Genomic DNA, 21,685 nt, shown 5'->3' on the forward strand with positions numbered 1-21,685 from the left:
AAGATGCGACCTCCCGATCCCGACCATTGCAGGGGAGTTAAAAGACGTTTATCGGCTAACGCTCCTGCATCGGGACAGGGTACACACCTATACAATCTAATGGCCGTTCTCTCGATATTGGATAAACGGCCCGATGACTGTATAGGTGTGTACCCAGGTTTAGTATTGACTATCTTGACCTTTATTGTTCATTGTTGGAGCGTTCTTTTTCCAAACTTAAAATCATAAAACAACACAAAAAAAAAAAACTAATCTGAGAAGCACCATGAGTTGGGAGAGATTGAAAGGCTTAGCAGTTCTTTCCAACGAGTAGTATGTGGCTAGCAAGCTGGATTTTGAAGAAGTTATAGATAACTTTGACGAGGTCAAAGCCAGAGGGAAGGAATTTTATGGTATGAAAAAGCTATACAGTCATAACATTTAACAAGTAATCAATTCTTATTATTATTTATTTTGCAGGTCAGTAAAACTCACATTCTTTAGAATGTCCTTGGCTGAACGGAGTTTACATATATTGTGTGATCAATGAATTAGGAGTTTTACTGTATTTAGAGTTGTTACGTATTTCTGATATGCATGATACAGAAATTTTCAGATATCATAAAACATGTAGACCTAAAGGTGCCCACACACATACAGACTTTTCATCCAATTTGGCCAATTTCGACGAATTGTGACGACAGATCATGTAAAAAATGGCCAAATCGTGAGTTTCTACTCTTGATCACGATGCCGATGCTCGTCCCCGCTCGTCGTACCTCGCATCTTCAGATCTGCCGTGCTGTAGGGCAGATTAGCCAATCTGGGATACAATGCATTGGCTGCAAGATAGATCTTTAGTCAGATTGGACTTTTTTAACTCCAAATCATGGGGAGAGTTCAGGGGAAATCGTGTACATCGGCTGATTGGGAGCAAATCGGTATGTGCGTGGGCACCATTAGAGTTTATAGAAATCAAATAGTTAGTCCACCTTGAGAGTTTGCCAGGGGCCTACAAGCCTCTAGTAACGCCCCTGCATTCACCTTTTATCATACTTGTGAAAGTAAGGAGATACTGGAGCTCCCTGTATTTATTAGTGTTATGCTGTGCAGGCAGCACCCCCTGCTGCTGAAAGTGGTGAATGACTTTAGTGCTTGTTAACTGCACATCATTCAGTCGCAAAGTACTCATCATTCTGCTCAAACTGTAGCCGTCCGTCATTCTAATTTAACTATTTATAATCAATGCAATATAAATAATATTATGTGAGTATTCTGCTTTACAGTCTAAAATGTTAGTGTCAGCAACATACTATGCAAATAAGAAGGGGTAAACGGATTCTGAGCAAATAATCTTGAAGTTTAACAATAAACAGTACCTGTGTAGTTGTGAGGAAATACTGAAAATTAAATGACAGAAGTCCCATTGTCTTTCTATTGTTAGCATTAATTATTGTATGTAGTCATGAAAGTAAGAAGTTAAAAAAAAAAAAAAAAAAAAAAAAAAAGAAGAGAAAATTGACCTGAACTGTATTTCTCTTGGGAAAATCCAAACCCTTGCAAAGTCTGGGGACGAAAGACCTGAGAACCCATTCCTAAAAATGAAGCAAGGAATCAGTGACCAGTAATAAATATATATCACACATCTTTATTACAGGACTGAAGTAACAGCAACAGATATGTATTTCTCCCATTTATAGTTTTAAATAATTGTACATTTAAAATTAAAAGTTACAAAACCTAAGAAAAAGTCTTGTGTTTGGTTTCAAATAATAGTCCGGTTATAGGGCCAAATGTAATAGGTAGTCAGTTTTAGTAACAGTACAAACTCGCACTCTCTCGCACATTTAAAAAGTGCGAGTTTGTACTGAAACTCGCAAATGCAATAGCCTGCAAACTTTTCAGCTCGAGGCTACTGCATTTGCGAGTTTTTCCCTATGTAAACTGACACCTTTGAATGGGACTAGCATTAAAAGGTGCGAGTTTTACAGAAGACATCACAGATCAGCAAGATCCGTGATGGCTTCTGTGTGTGTTTGAAAAAAAAATTACGTGCACCCCCTCCCCAAAAGCATAACCAGCTCCGGATTTTATAAAGCCTGTCCTGGTTCTAAAAAAACAAGGGCCAAAATGCGTAGGGGGCCACTGTATATTAAGAACAGCACAGGGCTTTGTTGAGCTGGTCCTGGTTCTGGAAAATCAGGGGACAAAACAAGTAGGGGTCCCCTGAAAATTCCAGAACCAGCACCGAACTCTGTCTAGCGGTGGGATAATGCCACAGCCAGGGAAAACCTTTCACTGGTTTCCCTGACCAAAGCATTACCCCTGACCGCTAGTCAGCCCAGGCCGGTGATCCCTGGGGAGTTGGGGACGCCCTCAATAAAGGGATTCCCCTCTCCAGGGCACCCCAGGCCTAGACTGATAGCCCGGGGCTATCCCCGGCACCCTAGGGCGGTGCGTGCCGGGTTCATAGTGTTAGTGTTTTGTGTAAAATAAAGGGTTAAATATTGTCTTTAGTTGTAGAACCACAAGTACCAGCAAGCCTCCCCCACATGCTGGTATTTGGCGAACCACAAATACCAGCATGCGGGGCAATACGGGCCCGCTGGCACTTGTAGTTCCAGCGGGCCCGTATTGTTCAGCCTGTCTTCCCCATAGACTTCTATGAGAATTCACCATTGAAGTCTATGATGGGAGCCGCTACATCGTATCCACAAGGTTAATTGAGATTAACCTTGTGGTTACATCATTGATACAATGTCGCGAGGCCTGGGCGGACTAGCGGTCAGGGGCAATGCTCTGGCCGGGGAAACCGGTGAAAGGTTTTCCCTGGCTGTTGCAGTATCTGCATCAGTATCGCTAGAACGAGTTCGGTGCTGGTTTTGGAATTTTCAGGGGCCCTTACTTGTTTTGTCCCGATTTTCCAGAACCAGGACCAGCCCAACAAAGCCCTGTGCTGGTTCTTAATATACAGGGGCCTCCTACGCATTTTGGACCCTGTATTTTTAGAACCAGGACAGGCTTTATAAAGCCCGGGGCTGGTTATGCTTTTGGGGAGGGGGTGCACGTAATTTTTTTTTAAAATTAAAACCTTTTACGTAAGTACACACAGAAACATGCACGTATCTCATGGATATGTGCATGTTCCTTTGTTAATATGACCTGCTCAGGATATACTCGCTAGCCTGAAGCAGGTCTATTATTTGGGGACTTTTGGTTATCTTTTTTTTGCGAGTCTAAAACAGACACCCTATTACATTGGGCGAGATCATTGTTTTCAATGTGAAAACATCTGGATGCAAGTTTGAGAATGGAGAGTTTTAGTAACTCTGAAAAATGAGAGTTCTATTGAACTGACACCCTATTACATTGGAGAGTTGTGAAAAATTGCGAGTTTAGCACAAAACTCGCAATTTACCAAAACTGACACCCTATTACATTTGGCCCAAAGTGATAAAATAATTATGATAATTTCAAATTTATAAATTCAGGTTTTATGTTTGTTTTGTAGCAGATGCAACAATTTCATGGAACTATTCCCTTACAAAGTGTACCCATTACCTGCACACACAAGAGGGAGCCATTTTGGGCTAAACAAAAAAGAATTCAGCCAATCCATTCACCAGGAACCAATGACAGCACTGAAGCCTTATATGCCTCATGAAGTCAATTGTTCCTAGGAAAGCCCATATTCAGCTGAATATTACACCGCACTATATATAGGTATCAGGACTGTGCATTGTACGTTGCACGCTTTACAAATACATGTGGTTCTTCTACATTACCTGTCTGGGACTTATCCTTGGTTGGCACCACATTGGACATACGAGGGGTGACGTCTGAGAACAAGTTGCTAACAAGTTCCTGGAAGCAGGAAAAGAAAACAGTTGTTATAACGCCATGGTAACTAGGGGTGTGCACCGGACACTTTTCGTGTTTTGTGTTTTGGTTTTGGATCTGGATCTTTCTTCGTGTTTTGGATCTGGATTGGTTTTGCCAAAACCACCCTTCCGTGTTTTGGGTTCTGGGTTTTGTGTTTTGGATCTGGATTTTTTCTTAAAAAATAAAAAAAAAACGCTAAAATCACATAAATGGGCCTTTTTTTGTTCCTACGCTATTAATAACCCCAATAACATTAATTTCCACTCATTTCCACTCTATTCTGAACACCTCACACCTCACAATATTGTTTTTAGGCCAAAAGGTTGTACCGAGGAAGCTGGATGACTATGCTAAGCGACACAAGGGGGCGGCACAAACACGTGGCCCATCTAGGAGTGGCACTGCAGTGGCAGACAGGAAGCCAATCAGCGTTATGGTGCCCATTTGCATGTAGCACGAACCCGGGAGATCCGTGCTACATGCATCTGTGTGATTGGCACAGAGCAATGACAGGTCCGTGAGACCCGTCTGTGCTGCTGTGGTAAAAAAAAAAAAAAAAAACCTGTGTAAAAAAAGAAAAAAATGGCGTGCACCCCCCCAAAAAAGAGCAACCAGCCCCGGGCATTAGTAACCCAGTGCTGGGTGTGCTTAAATACAGGGGACAAATGACGTAGGGGTCCCCTGTACTTAAGCACAACCAGCACCGGGCTAGTCAGAACCAGCGCTGGTTGCCAAAATACGGGGGACAAACGACGTAGGGGTCCCCTGTATTCTGCGCAACCAGCTCTGGGCTCTGATCCGGTCCTGGTTCTGGAAATATAGGGGACAAAAAATGAGTAGGGTTCCCCTGTATGTTCCAGAACCAGCACTGGACTTTTTCTAGCGGGGGGCTGATGCCACAGCCAGGGGAGCCCTTTCACCGGGCCCCCCAGCCGCAGCATCAACCCTGACCGCTAGTCAGCCCAGGCCGGGGATCCCTGGAGAGCTGGGGACCCCCCCAATAAAGGGGTCACCCTCTCCAGGGCACCCCAGGCCCAGGCTGATAGCCCGGGGCTATCCCCGCCACCCCTGGTGGCGGTGGGTGGCGGGTTGATTGTGTGGTGTGGTGTAAATAAAGAATATCAAACATTGTCTTTACAAGTAGAACTGCAAGTCCCAGCTAGCCTGCCCCGCATGCTGGTACTTGGAGAACCACAAGTACCAGCATGCAGGGCATTAAGGGCCCACTAGTACCTGTAGTTCACCTGTAAAAAAAATGTTTAAAAAAACACAGGACACACACACCGTGACAGTATAAGTTTATTAAACATACATACACACACACACATGTACACATACTCACCTATGTAACCTGTAGCATCGGTCCACTTGTCCGGTAAAGTATCCCTAGGGGACCTGTGAAAAAAAACATACTCACCATCTCCTATGCGAGGTTCTGTCCTCTTCGTTCCAAAGTAGGCATCCCCGGACTTGGCAAAAAAAAAAAACGAAAACGCGATCCACGAACTTAGTACCGTTCTATAGAACGGTACTTCCCGAATGAGAGCTTAGCGGCGGGGTATCACCATGGAAACCCTGCTGCTAAGCGTTCATTGGCTGAGAGAGGTCATCTCCCGTCTCTCAGCCAATGAACGGCTCCCTCCATTGTAGTCAATGGTGGGAACCGCAGGGTAAACTTTAATAACCTTGCGGCTCCCAGCATTGACTACAATGGAGGGAGCCGTTCATTGGCTGAGAGAGACGGGAGATGGCCTCTCTCAGCCAATGAACGCTTAGCAGCGGGGTTTCCATGGTGATACCCCGCCGCTAAGCTCTCATTCGGGAAGTACCGTTCTATAGAACGGTACTAAGTTCGTGGATCGCGTTTTCGTTTTTTTTTTTTGCCAAGTCCGGGGATGCCTACTTTGGAACGAAGAGGACAGAACCTCGCATAGGAGATGGTGAGTATGTTTTTTTTCACAGGTCCCCTAGGGATACTTTACCGGACAAGTGGACCGATGCTACAGGGTTACATAGGTGAGTATGTGTACATGTGTGTGTGTGTATGTATGTTTAATAAACTTATACTGTCACGGTGTGTGTGTCCTGTGTTTTTTTTAAACATTTTTTTACAGGTGAACTACAGGTACTAGTGGGCCCTTAATGCCCTGCATGCTGGTACTTGTGGTTCTCCAAGTACCAGCATGCGGGGCAGGCTTGCTGGGACTTGCAGTTCTACTTGTAAAGACAATGTTTGATATTCTTTATTTACACCACACCACACAATCAACCCGCCACCCACCGCCACCAGGGGTGGCGGGGATAGCCCCGGGCTATCAGCCTGGGCCTGGGGTGCCCTGGAGAGGGTGACCCCTTTATTGGGGGGGTCCCCAGCTCTCCAGGGATCCCCGGCCTGGGCTGACTAGCGGTCAGGGCTGATGCTGCGGCTGGGGGGCCCGGTGAAAGGGCTCCCCTGGCTGTGGCATCAGCCCCCCGCTAGAAAAAGTCCAGTGCTGGTTCTGGAACATACAGGGGAACCCTACTCATTTTTTTCCCCTGTATTTCCAGAACCAGGACCGGATCAGAGCCCAGAGCTGGTTGCGCAGAATACGGGGGACCCCTACGTCGTTTGTCCCCCGTATTTTGGCAACCAGCTCTGGTTCTGACTAGCCCGGTGCTGGTTGTGTTTAAGTACAGGGGACCCCTATGTCGTTTGTCCCCTGTATTTAAGCACACCCAGCACTGGGTCACTAATGCCCGGGGCTGGTTGCTCTTTTTTGGGGGGGGGGGCACGCCATTTTTTTCTCTTTTTACACAGGTTTTTTTTTTTTTATTTACCACAGCAGCACAGACGGGTCTCACGGACCCGTTAGTGCTCTGTGTCAATGACACAGATGCAAGTAGCACGGATCTCCTGGTCCGTGCGTGCATCTGTGTCATTGAAATACACAGCAGCACAGACGGGTCTCACTGACCCATCTGTGCTCTGTGTCACTGTCAATCACACAGATGCATGTAGCACGGATCTCACGAGTCCGTGCTACATGCAAATGAGCACCATAATGCTGATTGGCTGAGAGCCGTGACAGACGGCTCTGTCAGCCAATCAGCACTTTGCCCATTAAAGGCAAAGGCATTTTTTTTTAAATGGCCGCTCGAGGCAAAACCTCGAGATCCGACAGCAGATCTCGAGGTTTTGCCTCGGGAGAGGGATCCGGGGCAGACAGGGAGATCCGAGCTTGGGCTCGGATCGCCCCGGATCCCCGAAGTTCGGGTGGGTTCGGTTCTCAGGGAACCGAACCCGCTCATCCCTAATGGTAACACCTGCAATGGACTGTAATCACATAAAGCCATAGCGTTATAACTACCTATGTACACTAATAATAACAACTGTCATCAGTTATCAAACAATGGACACCTGCAACAGGACTAATACAGGTTAATCACATGTGTATGGAGCAGGCATATAAAACCAAAATAAACCTGTGCCGTAAGGCAGACCAGTGCTTACAGGCTTACCTGAGCAGTACATCGTACCTTCTGGTACATGCTGATACCATGAAGGGGGTCAGGTGGGCCACTAACAGCTGTAAAGCAAAAACACATAAGCATACATATAGTACAACAAATATACATATATATGCTGCTGCAATAACTATTTGTCCCGCAAAATGCAAGTGGAGACATGTTTTCTTCCATATTCCCATATATTATTCATGCTAAATGCTTTGTTATGAGGATATGCCATTCATATATTAAGATACTTCTCTTATCTAAAGACAATATATTGTGAATAGGGCATCATACTGTGTAATATTGGCAGGGTTACTGGGCAGTTGTCCCAATATTGAAGCATGGCGGCCTAAAAACGACTGGACCGTTGTTGGGCATATTGGTAAATGACTGACTGCCAACCAACAACACATACTGGCTCTAGTAAAGCCAGCCAAACTGTACACTAACATGCTTGCATGGTCATCATCAGGGGAGCCTTTCCTCATAGGGTTCTGTAACATTTTCATTATTTTCATAGTTTTGTTTTCTATTGTATATTACACTTAGAAATTGATGCCTCTACCTGCAGCCTCCTGTATGTACACCACATTACGCCGGAGATCCTGGATGAATTGATCAGATCCATGAGTACACAGATAGAGTAGAATTTTCAGCACCTAGATTAGGCAGAACATTAAAATATATTATATATAATATATTCTAGATATCAAGCACTCACAGCCATCCGAAGCTCATATACAACTAACCTTTAACTTTACATTGCATGAGCTGCTCTGCAAGCGGTTCAACAGATATTCCAGGAGACAACTACAGCTACCTGGAGATTCGTGAGAGATCTCTAAATGTCTTGTTAGGGATATGACAGCAATTGTTTCATTAGATACAGATCTAAAGTTAGGTTCTATTAATCAATGCAAATGCATAATGAAATCTACACTGACAGCACGTCACATTCTTACACTGCTGATGAGGGGCAGTGGCGTCACTATGGGGGTTTCGTAGTGCATCGGGTGTTACCGTCCGAGGGGGCGACACCAAAATGCCGGCTCCTTCACAGTGACAGGGAGCCGCACGCTGCACACTAACATCACAGTGCAGCACCCAGTCACTGAGACTCCCAGCACTCCAGGTGTGCTGGGCACACCCCAGTATGATGAAACAGAGTGTGCTGCGAGGCCATGCCCCATTTTTGGCACAGGGAGTTTACTTACTGCACTGTCCCTAGCTGTCGGAATATGCAGCTATGGACTGTGCTTACAAAGAATAATAAAGTTTTTTTTTTTCAATAAGGCCACAGGTGCTGCTGGGGATTTTTGACCGTCGCACTCGCAGACTTCTTGCAAACGCCAGCCTGAGAAGCTCAAAGGGGCAGAGTGTGATTAATTTTTTAATACATCCAGGCGGTAAATGACCCTGCGTTGACTTGATAATGATCAAGCAGGGCATGACACCTTAAGACCTTTTTACACAGTTATAATACATTTCCCCTTTAGTTACAACACTTGTCACGTAGCCAGTTGCCCTGATTATTCTAACTTGTGACTGGGATCAGATCACATGGTCAACACTTACATTCATAATGTCCACATCCTCAGAATGTGGACATGTTCAAAATGTCGACATCTGAAATGTTGCCATGTGAAACGTGGACATTCTCAGAATGCCGATGGTTAGGTTTAGGTGCCACTGGTAGGGTTAGGCTGCAGGCGGAGGTTAGAGTTAGGCTGCGTAGGACGCATTAGGGTTAGGCACTAGGCTGATAGTTAATTATAAGGGATAGGGCTCAGACACTAATTGGAACGCCTCTCCGGCTCTGCCGGAAGCGCTGGTCACATGGCTGCTAGGACTCAGAAGATTATGCTACCGCCGGGACCCGGTAAGTTAACGCTGGGCCACCAGGGACGTTAGGTTGAGATTCTAGTAGGTCATCCATGTAGCCATGATGAATGTCAATATTGTCTATATGCTAAGCAAGTAGACACGCCACATGTTGATATTTCGACCATGTAGACACTCACCCACGTGACTAATAGCCCCATTCAACACCTTCTACTTATCTCCATGTTGGCAGTGATCCTGAACATGTGACCAGCAATTCCACTAGCTAATGGAAAAGGGGTGCGCACAAAAAGAAATCATTCTAGTATGATGATATTTTCCAACACTTCACATATATATGTCATAGAACATGTCCAACTGCCAGTAGTTATACAAACTTAAGGAAAGGTGAACAAAGGATACTGGCAATTTCCTCATATAAGTATCCAGGACATGGGGTGTCATCATCAGAGGTCCCTTTTAACAGCGACGGAAGCTAAGGAAACAGAATAGGTTTAACCTGAAATCATACACAGTGGAGTTGGAACAGGAGAGCTCAATCAATTGATGGATTCTGTAGCTGTAGAGGTCACAGCCATGAGCGCACCTACCATAGGTGCAAGAGGTGCAGCTACTATGGGTGCCAGAGATTAGGGGGGCTCATCTTCCTTGTCAAAGTTACATGGGTTATAAATATTTTTCACCATTGGGTGGTACATAGGGCCCTTACAAACTGTTGCTATGGGGCCTTCAAATATCTAGTTATGCCCCTGGTCACAGCTAGAAGTATGGTCAGCCCCATTAAGTTCTGATCCACCTGTGCTGGCATAGAAGAGGTCTACCCCATTATTCCAGCAAGTAACTTCTCTACTTCCCTGCACTACCTGGATCAATTGTTCTACCCTACCCACTCAATAATGACCCAAGAATCTGCATTCATACACATTTCGTACAACAATCCACATGCACCTACCCAATGTAACTTCTCTCTCTCTCTTACTCGCTTTCACCAGATTTCTCTCAAAACTACGCTTCTCTCTCCAGCATTCTATTTCTTCCTTCCTTGTAATTTATTCCCACCCTCACCACATCCCTTCTTACTAGTTTGCACCAATTAAATATTTCGGGTTTTTTTCACCCACCTCACTCACCAACCCACACAAGCAGTAAATATATAAATATCATCTTATTTCCTTTTTCTTATCCAGCTCTTTCTCCTGGAAACATTTAACCAAACCCAGGCTATGTGCAATTTCACTATCTGATCTCCATCTTGTCTCCACTCCGAACCCTCCTATTCTCCTCAAATTTCCTCCAGCATTATCCACATCTCTCTAACACACACCATCCCATTCCTGACCACTCTGGGGCATGACATTTGTATGTAACCAATCATATACACCAATAATCTATTAATTCAAAAATCCCTCTTCTTGCCATTATAGAATAACCTCCTCTGACACTAGTTCTTCAGCAACTTCCTCATACAAGGACTTCACATCCACATCCTACTTTCTCCACGCTACACCTTTCCAGTCATAGCCCTGCAACCCTCCATCTTCTCTTCCTTTGAAATCCACACCATCCATATATTCTCTTTGATTCATCTTTGTGCTGCTGACACTGGTGTCCTCCAAGGTCGAGTCTCTCAATTCCCTTACTACTTTGTTACCTGACTCACATATTTCCCATCCTTTGACTTACCTTCTCTCATATTAGAGAACCTCAACAGCACAGTGTCTGCCACCACAAGACTCCTTTCACTTACTTGTTAATCTGGTCCAACCCAGTAGACTTCCACTCAATGTGATAGACCTCTCTAAATTTGTCCAACCTGGCCTTCCAGCTGTTAGGATCTGCATTTAGCAGATAATTTTTTTTATTACCATTGAGACACTGCATTTAATCCTGTGTGTGCTGATCACATGTGTTCAGTAATTAACTGTCTGCCTGTGTGCAGTATCAGCTGCTCACTAATTTGTCAGTGTGCACAGGCCAGCTGCTCACTGGTCTGTTATTAGGGAGGCTTACAAGGCGTCCTCTGATTGGATTTTGTATCTGTTAAATTACAGCCAGCCCTTCACTCCATGCCGGTGATAGAGTTTCTCGTGCTTCTGGTTGTTCCAGTCTCCTGATTCTCAGTCGAGTTCCTGTGCCAGTTTACTGTGTTTGTTTGCTGCCGTTTGTACCATCCAGGCGGCGCAGTCTGCATTCCACCTGCTCGTGTCATCTCCTCCTGAAGCGCCAGACTAGCCCGGCGGTTTGTGTCAACCCGGCGACATAGGCCGCAACTCAGCATTCCTAGTGCGCAATCCTGTGCACCGTCGCCAGTGTCATCCCGGTAGCACTGGTAGCTACTCGGCGTCCCCAGTGCACAAACCAGCGCACCATCGCCAGTGTCATCCCGACGGCACTGGTAGCTACTCAGCGACCCCAGTGCGCAAAAAAGCGCACCGCCGCCAGTGTCATCCCGGCGGCACTGGTAGCTACTCAGCATTCTATGTGCGCAAACCCGTGCACCGTCGCCAGGGTCACCCTGGCGACATTGGTAGCAGCGCTACATCTTTCATCTAAGAACACAAAAAAAAAACGGAGTGACACCACACTGCCAGCGCTAATACATGTATATACTTAAAACCAATGGTAGGTAACTCCAAAGTCCTCCAACTTTCATAAATAGTGGATGGTCAGATGATTCTTAGACACGACATGGTCCGTTGAAACAAATGGCATATGTCCCCATATAAAAAAAGAGGATGTGGCATATAGTGAAGTACAGTTTTAATACATAAAAAACATATAACAAAAGCACAATAAAGAAATAGTTTCTTATAAATCCGCAGAAATTACTGGCAGTAGCACATAATGACGGGCAGTAGGTTCTTTTAGAATGGAATCCCCCACCAGCCAAAATGAAAACAATTACCAGCTGAATGAGAAAAACTTGCAGCAGTCAGGTCTTTGTAAACGGGTGAGAATGCCGCGGTCCAGCGTCTGTCCGGAAAATGCACTGGATACTAGCCGGCGTTCGTCACACGTTCCCTGCAGTATCGCAAGTCCTGGAAACAACCAACGCATTTCAACCCCTTACCCAGGGTCTTTTTCAAGGTTCACAGTCAGAATAAATCCAAAGGAAAGTGAATCCATTAAATACATCGTGTGCCCTATCCGAGCGGTCCGGACACAGCTGATCTCTATACATAAAACAACTACAAGTCCCATGATCACTTGCTGTGTCCGGCCAATCACTTCCATCAGCACAAAGCACGTGATTCCTCTTCTTCCGCTCTACAGCCAGGGTGCGTGTTATCTTCCACTCATAGTAGCGCTACGTCATTTCCTTGACTAACTATAGTAACAGGACGCTTCTTGAGAGCAATACTTCGTTCTCTATTCAGTTCTGCATAGCGTATCTGTTAAATCTAGATTTTCTCTCATAGAAATAGCGGATTGAGGTAATTCGATTATAAAGTGCTCTGTGCCTATTAGTATAAAACAACAATAAGACCATAATTAGTAAACACATTTAAAAATATTAGAAAAACCATTTGACCTCAAAATCAAGGTTCAGCCCTCCTGGTTTGAGAGTACCTAATTCATAGATTTTTTTCACCTCAGCTTTAGCTAGCTGTTTAGGTAAATCCCTCTGCCTCCATTGTCCCTTGATACAAGATAGTCCTATAAATCTTTTTATAGCCATTGGGCTACAATTATGACACTGCTTAAAGTAATTTGACAAGGCATGCGTCTCAAGGCCCTTTCTTATGTTACGCAAATGCTCTCCTATTCGTACCCTTAAAAGGTCTTGAGGTGCGTCCATCATAGAAAAAGCCACATTCACATTCCACAGCATATATCACATTACTAGTATTACATGTTATAAATTCCCGAATTGGATGTATCTTTCCATTTATCTCAATTGTTGTTATCTTTGCTGTTCCAATATTCTTAATATGACGACAGGCTATGCACATACCACACCTATAAAACCCTTTTGATTTAATAGTTGTCATATTTTTAATTTTCGGTAATGCACTTTTTACTAGAACAGTTTTTAATGAAGGGGCCTTCCTATAACTACATTTAGGTTTTGTCGGGCTTAAAGTGCCTATAACCGGATCCTTCTGTAAGATACTCCAATGTTTTTTCAGAGTCTTTTCGATTATCCTATGTTGACAACTATAGGTTGTGATAAACGCCCAGTCAAAAATGTTTTGTTTATGGTCAGATTTATTATCTGATTTTTCCGCAAGCAGCTCATCTCTGGGCATTTCATCAATCTCTTCCATTACTTTCTCTATTAGGTCTGGCTTGTAGCCGCACGCTAAAAATCTATTCTGAAACTCTTTAGATTGTCTTTCATAGTTATCTTTCTTTGTACAATTACGCTTGAGGCGTCTAAATTGACTCCCTGGGATTGAACTGAGCCAGTTATGGTGATGACAACTATCCGCCTGAATGTAAGTTTGTGAATCCGTTGGCTTAGTAAAATTCATAGTGTTAATGGCCCCGTCGTCAATAAATATAGTGATATCCCAAAAATTTACCGTGCTTTCACTGGATGTGAATGTAAAATTAATATTTTTAAGATTAGTATTAAGATAATCATAAAATTAATTTAAAAGCTCCCAACCTCCTTTCCAAAAAAACAAGACATCGTCTATATACCTAGACCAGGACACCAGGTTCGCTCCATAGGGATTTTGGTTCCAAATCTTCTCATTTTCCCATAAGCCCATGAACAAATTAGCATAGCTTGGAGCGAACCTGGTGCCCATCGCAGTCCCAACCTTCTGTATATAAAAAATGTTGTTAAAATAATTATTAGACAAAATAAAAAGTACTCCTTCCTTAATAAAATCCTGCAATTCTTGTTTTAAAGTGCTTTGTCTTAAAAACTCTGTTACAGCCCTTACTCCCTCTTGGTGATCTATAATGGTGTACAGGGATCGAACATCCGCCGTCACCATAATAAGCCTCTCCTCCCATTGAATTGATTGTAACATATTTAATAGATATTTAGTATCTTTTAAATGGGATTTGTTCATAGTGACCAAATTAGCGGTTACTGAATTTATCCCTGACACAATCGGTCTCCCCGGAGGATTGAGGGAATCTTTATGCACCTTTGGGAGTATATACACAACACTGGTATAGTTGGTTCAGTAATCAGGAGAAACTTATATTCTTTCTCCTCTAATAATCCATTATTTTTATATTTGTCTACCATTATTTGAAGCTTCTTTATGATCCCTTCTGTGGGATCCACTTTCAACCTTTCATACGTCAATGTATCATCAAGTTGTTTAAAAACCTCCTCCTCATACATGGTTCTATCTAAAATTACAATCCCGCCGCCTTTATCGGCGGGTTTTATTACAATCTCTTTCATTTCTTTTAATTCTTTCAGAGCCCTTCTTTCTTTAAAATACAAATTGTATCTGGAGATATTTATATCCAGTTTTTTTATATCTTCATGAACCATGGAGAAAAAAGTATCTATAAAATTACCCTTAATGTAAGAAGGATAAAAAATAGACTTAGGTTTGAAGGGAGTATTAGGGGTACTTGACTCCTCCTCTACCGTATTAATTTCTTTACTTAAGAAGAATTTTTTAATAGATATTTTTCTTATATATTTTTGTAGATCCACAAACGTGGAAAACTTGTTCAGAGCTATAATTGGAGCATATTTTAAACCCTTTTCTAACATCGTGGTCTGTTCTTTTGAGAGAACATGTTTACTTAAATTAAACAATTTCACTTTTTGTAGTTCTGGAATTGTTGTATTTGTAATGATCCCTGTTTGTTTTATTTTTTTTTTTCTTTCGTGAAACCTTTCTTTTCATTTTTGGTTTCATCTTACCTCCCCTACAACCCCTTTTTGTTTTGGTTATTATCTTAGGGGTGGTAGGCATCTCCCGTTGGGCAAAAAAGATGTTGAACTTTCTAAATCTTGTAATGGCTGAAACCTATTAGTGGTACATGTTGTTCGTATATTCGAATCAATTTCTTTCCAGTTACGTCTATCCTTGTACGAATTCATTATAGGGGACTTAATGAAATCTCTACAATTATCTCTCCACCTATTTTATTCTTTTAGCTGAGGTGAAAAAAATCTATGAATTAGGTACTCTCAAACCAGGAGGGCTGAACCTTGATTTTGAGGTCAAATGGTTTTTCTAATATTTTTAAATGTGTTTTTTAAATGTGTTTACTAATTATGGTCTTATTGTTGTTTTATACTAATAGGCACAGAGCACTTTATAATCGAATTACCTCAATCCGCTATTTCTATGAGAGAAAATCTAGATTTAACAGATACGCTATGCAGAACTGAATAGAGAACGAAGTATTGCTCTCAAGAAGCGTCCTGTTACTATAGTTACAGTCAAGGAAATGACGTAGCGCTACTATGAGTGGAAGATAACACGCACCCTGGCTGTAGAGCGGAAGAAGAGGAATCACGTGCTTCATGCTGATGGAAGTGATTGGCCGGACACAGCAAGTGATCATGGGACTTGTAGTTTTATGTAGCGTTCCCGCTAGGCTGTTTTAGCGGGGCGCGGCGCCCTGCCCTCCTTCTGGAGGGCAAAAAGCACCTTGCCCTCAAGGAGGACGGCAAAAAGCGCCCTGCCCTCACAGCCTGCGGGAGCCGTTCTCTCCCACGGGACGCAGTGTCCCGCGGGTGGAGAAACATGCGGTGACCCGGTCACCGCCGGAGAATAGACGCCGGGCGCATGTGCCCAGCATCTATTCTCCCTGTCTGCAGGGCTTGGGGGCTGCCCGGCGTGTCCGTAAGTGCCGGGCACGCCCCCAAGTGACGTAAAGGGGACGCGTCTTATAGACACGCCCCCTTTTCCGATGACCACGACCCCGTTTCAGTCGCGCGCGCGCATGCCCTCTCTAGCTCCGGCCGGAGCTAGAGGGAACACTATTTATGTATAGAGATCAGCTGTGTCCGGACCGCTCGGATAGGGCACACGATGTATTTAATGGATTCACTTTCCTTTGGATTTATTCTGACTGTGAACCTTGAAAAAGACCCCGGGTAAGGGGTTGAAACGCGTTGGTTGTTTCCAGGACTTGCGATACTGCAGGGAACATGTGACGAACGCCAGCTAGTATCCAGTGCATTTTCCGGACAGACGCTGGACCGCGGCATTCTCACCCGTTTACAAAGACCTGACTGCTGCAAGTTTTTCTCATTCAGCTGGTAATTGTTTTCATTTTGGCTGGTGGGGGATTCCATTCTAAAAGAACCTACTGCCCGTCATTATGTGCTAATGCCAGTAATTTCTACGGATTTATAAGAAACTATTTCTTTGTTTATTGTGCTCATTTCAATTCTGTACATCTCTTTTTGTATATCTTTCATCTAAGACCCATCATCCCAACGGCTGCATCTAACCCAGGTCACAACGTGCAACAGCAAACCAGCCCTCAAGGTAGCTCCACCAGCCCAAATGCTGCATCTTGCTCCGGGCCCTCAGGCCACAGCCAGCCAAGGTAAACCAGCCCTCAAGGCTGCTCCACCAGCCCAAAGGCTGCATCTTGCTCCCAGCCCTCAGGTCGCTACCAGCCCTCAAGGCTGCTTCAACAACACATTGGCTGCATCACACCTTTGGTCCATTGCCCACCGCCACCTACACCTAAAGCGGCCCTCAATGCTGCTCCAACACCCCAAAGGTTGGCTCTCACCTCTAGCCTTTCGGCTACCACCAATTCATGCAAATCAGCCCTCAAGGCTGTTTACACCAGGTCTAACCCTCAGTCCTTAACACCAGCTCTCAGACCACAAACCTTTTTTCAGCTTCCTCATATCTGATCCTGCCACCAGTATCCAATTTGACATGCACATCGAATCAAATAAATGTCTTAACTCAATCCTCTTCTCATCTTCACAAATTAGCTATCCCTACCACCTATAATTACCCTATCCTTCTCTGGTCTGGATGCCTCTTTTTTACAAGAATGCAATCACTTCAACCCTAGACAATGCACAACAAACATACAGCTACCTGCAAAACTGCCCCTTCCCCTCCCTCCCACATAAGTAAGGTCCACTGATGGAATTCTCAGTCCAATGCTTACCTCCTTTGCCACCTTTAACTCACTTCTCTGCCCACTTGCACATCAATTCCCATTCTCCTCCAAAGATAAAAACCAACACTCATGTCTGTGACTGTTAGGCTAACACAAAGCGGTGCCCTCTACCCTCTGCTTTTCTCACTGTACAGCTTTTCTTTTGGTGAACTAATTTTGTCATTCAGCCTCCAAGATCATCTTTACACTGATGACACCAAAATCTAACATTTATTCCCTGACCTATTCTTTTCTCTACTATCTCATATGATCAACTGTTGCTCTGTTATTTCTACATTGATCCAAACACTACATAAAAGTCAACATGACATAAAAGAGCAAATGACCCCCACCCCTGATATCTCTCTCATCAACAACATACCAAGATTTATTCAAATCTCCCATGTCTGCTGGCTTGATGTACCACTTACCTACAACCTCTACTGATCCTCTTTATCTCTTCCCAGTCCTCCAATCTTCTTCATCTCTTTGCAACTTTCAACTCCCTCCTCTACCCCCCTCCCACATCTCTTCCTCACACTCTTGACTTCACCACTCACTTCACATCTGAAATTGAATCCATACATCAGGACATCACATTCCGACGGACCCTCGTTACCTCATCCCCAGTATCTGGAGATGAGTCATGGCCCGAATCTGGTCCTCCCCCCTTGACCCCATCCCCTCCTGCCTCCTGTGCTCCTCTCTCCTGTACATCTTTTCAATCCCTCCCTCTAATCAGAAACTGTCCCCTCTGCATTCAAGCATGGCCTTGTCTCCCCCATTCTTAAAAAGAAAAACATCTTTGATCCCGACACTCTCTCCAAATGCCACCCCATCTCTCTCCTTCCCTTTGCCTCTAAACTCCTTAAGCAGTTTGTCTACAACCACCATTCTTTCCTCCCACTGCCTGCTTGAGGAATTTCTGTCTGGCTTTCATCCTCTCCACTCCACAGAAACTGCCATCACCCTCTCTAAAGTCAGCAATCATCTCCTTACTACCAAATCCAAGGGCCACTACTCTGTGCTCATTCTCCTTGCCCTCTCTGCAAGTCCTGCAAATTCTTCACTACTTTGGTCTGCATGATACTGTCCTCTTTTAGCTGTCCCCTTAGCTCTTTGACGGTTTCATCTGTCTCCTCTCACGATTCCACTACTCCCTCACGTCCACTAACAGAAGGTGTTCCCCAAAGTTCTGTTCTTGGCTCTTTCCTAATCTCCCTTTATACATCTCTTTGGGCGAGTTCATAAGCACCTGACCTTTTCCCCTCTCTCCTTACTCAGATCTCTGCAATTATTGTTACAGTGCTTTCTTAAGTGTAACATGTCTAAGATTGAACTGATAATCTTTTTACCCTCCGGAAGGCAACTAAGACCCTCATCCACTCAATGGTCATCTCCAGATTGGACTACTGTAACCTCTCTTATCTGGCCGCCCTGTCTTTCATCGCTCTCCACTCCCATCTGTTCATAATCCTGCTGCCCCACTTATCTTCCTTTCCAAAAGTTATTACATCTGCCTTCACTCCCCTAAAAGCATTGCAATGACTCCTCTTCAGAACTCAATACAAACGTCACACACTCACTTACAAAGCATTCATCCAGTCCTTTCCTACTTACATCTCTGACCTTATCTCCCTTCACAATCCCGCCCATCGCTTTGCTGAACACCACCTCTTCTCCCTACTTGTTACATGCTCTCAATCCCGCCTCCAAGATTTTCCCAGTGCTGCTCCCTACCACTGGAACTCTCCCTATCAGACTCTCCACCTCTCTACCAGACTTCAAACAAGTTCTCAAGACAACTTCTTTATCAAACTCAACTCTCACCTTAACCCAATGATCCTTGCTCATTGCCTTTCCCCTCTGTTCACCTGTCTGTCTGTCCCTAACCTTTAAACTGAAAGCTCCCATGAGCAGGGCCCTCTTCTGTCATGTGCTTTTCCTTCCCTCACTTACACCATAACTTCCTTCACACTGCCTACAATGGTTCTACTGCCCTGCTGCTTATTTTGGTATTATGATTGTTGATGTAGCAATATTTATAAACCTTGTCCATGTCCTGCAAGGTTTTGTACTGTATGTCACTTTCTTTCCTTTTCTCGTTATGTTTCTGTACTTTGTAAGGCACTGCGGACCCCTAGTGGTGTCATATAAAATATAACTAATAATGTTAAAAGGAAGCCCAGCGCTGATAAGGAAATTTAATGATAATAATATCAATTAAACTGTCAAACCCAGCAGCAAAGAGGAAAAAAAAATGTGCTTCTGGTTGCACATAAAATAACCTTATAAACAAGGTTAGCCGCGTACACTATCTCTCTCTCCTAAGGAGGCTGTGACTTTCCCCCCCTCCCGACACAGCTACATAGTCCCACCGTGGATTCTTTGCGGGGGATTCTGCAAGGAATCGGTAACATTCAAGTGCTGATATGGAGTTCTATGGAGCTAGTTACAATCTTTATAAGTAAAAGTGTGATTGAGAGCTGTAACTTGGATATTGCTTATTATCACAACTACTGCAGATGTGGATGATTTGAAACTATCCCCCCTTTTTTGTTTGTTACATTTTTTGGACTTTGAAAAATCTTTTTGGATGGTTTATGATCCACCTCCTTGAACCAATCCCATTTAAATATAGTGCTGCTATTTAAGCTAAATGTTTTTATAAATATAAAATTTCCAACATTGCTTTCTCTATATATTTGTGTATCTATTATAGGTTGTTCTTGTGATTGTATTTGGTCAATGAATTATAATTGAATTTATTTTATTAGTTATTAAAACTGTTTATAGCCAATTTGTGAAGTCATCCAGTCTCTCACAGTCCTGTCGTCTACATCTTGCTAGCATATGCCCTTTCCAAACCCAAAGTGTAGCCAAACCTCTTATACATACTCTCATCATGTTGCCTTGACTACTGCAACCTTCTCTTAGATGCCATTCACATATCCCCACTTCAATGCTAGATGTTGTGACAAGACAAATCTGACGCATCGCTTTGCAAATATCTAATCGGACAATTAATATACCCAAGATTAAAATTCAAAGGGTCCGGGTCAGTAGCACATCGAACAGGGAGAGAGAGGAAATGGAAGTGGCAGTCTCTCTCCCCAGCCCAGCACATGCTGCTGTGTGCTGGGCTGCGGAGGGTCCAGGGAGGCTGCTGCCGTTCTCTTTCCCTGACGATGTCCCCTGGATCTGCCCCCTGACCAAGGAGGATAAATCTGCCCTCTTCCCAGCGTCTGATGCCACACTTAGGGTCTCATTCAGACCCGCACGTGAGCGCAGGAAGCTTGCAAGCGGGTCGATGGTACCCAAATGCGCACGATGGAGGCTGCTCCGTCGTGCACATGCGCGAGATCCGGCGAGCGACGGGGAAGCCGTCGCTCGGGGTCTCACACCAAAGGGGGCGTGCTGTCGATGGTGAGTGACAGCACGCCCCCTTTGGTGGGTGTGGCTGCCCAGACGGAGGCGTTCCCATGGGAACGCCTACTGTCTGGGTCCGGCCCCACTGACATCACTAGTGATGTCAGTGGGAGTGATTTTGGCTCTGATAGAGCCAAAATCACTCCAGGGCTTGCGGCAGCGAGACCCTACCGCAAGGGTATCATCGCAAGCCCGATGGTCGCGATGGTCTTGACCATCGCGACCATCATCATGGACGCTCGCATAAGCTGTGGGTGGTAACCCACAGCTATGCGAGTGTCCTGGAGGACGCACCAAAAAAAACAAAAACGCCCTGATTCAGAGCGTCCGGCTCTGAGTCAGGCCCTTAGTGCTTAATTTTTTTGTGGAGTGGGCATGTCCACACCTCCCCGCTTTGATCACCCCTCTTTCCCTCCGTACCTGTAAGACTAGTGAGAAGCAGTACCTGGGCCCAGCACTGTTCTTGTTGGCCCTGCTTCCTAGTTCTATATCTTACATGTGCTTTGTCTCCTCTGCAACCACCGATCACTCCCACCTACAAGACTTCTCCCACAGATTTACCTTAATCTTTTATTTAATTTAAGATATAAAAAAAACACTGAAAATGTATTATTTTTCTTTAATAAATATATAATTTATATTTAAAATGTTATTGCAATTTGCCTTTAAAACAAAAACAGATTACGCACGCAGTCTCACTGCGAAGATGTGCTAATCCTCTGCGATTGCTATGCCGTCGCAGCAGTACATAAGGACGCCCACCTTACCTTATACACATCTGTAATACTTTGCAAGACTGTGAAACCATCAGTAACATCAAGTACCATCGCAGTCTCACGCACACTTGCACATGCTCTGAGCTTACTCAGGAATTGCTAACAATCACGCACGCAAGCTGCATAGGGCATCGCAGTGGATAATTTGTGCACAGCCCTGCAACGGCGGTCAAATGCACTGACACGCCTGTGTTTCAGCGACCACCCCCCGTCACCTTCCA

General features: G+C 44.3%; 1 protein-coding gene across 1 annotated transcript in view; it reads right to left on the reverse strand.

The window, feature by feature from the left end:
- Positions 1–21,685, reverse strand: part of TEPSIN (TEPSIN adaptor related protein complex 4 accessory protein) — a 38,118-nt gene that overhangs the window by 14,077 nt on the left and 2,356 nt on the right. Inside the window, exons 2-7 of the mRNA XM_088472877.1 lie at positions 9,598–9,670; positions 8,103–8,194; positions 7,919–8,012; positions 7,360–7,427; positions 3,765–3,843; positions 1,503–1,574 (exon numbers count right to left, since the gene is read on the reverse strand). Coding sequence (XP_088329003.1) covers positions 1,503–1,574; positions 3,765–3,843; positions 7,360–7,427; positions 7,919–8,012; positions 8,103–8,194; positions 9,598–9,670 — 478 coding nt within the window. The remainder of the gene's footprint in view (positions 1–1,502; positions 1,575–3,764; positions 3,844–7,359; positions 7,428–7,918; positions 8,013–8,102; positions 8,195–9,597; positions 9,671–21,685) is intronic.

This window comes from Taudactylus pleione, unplaced genomic scaffold (assembly GCF_031769625.1).
Source record: "Taudactylus pleione unplaced genomic scaffold, aTauple2 ptg000016l, whole genome shotgun sequence".
Lineage (NCBI taxonomy): Eukaryota > Metazoa > Chordata > Amphibia > Anura > Myobatrachidae > Taudactylus > Taudactylus pleione.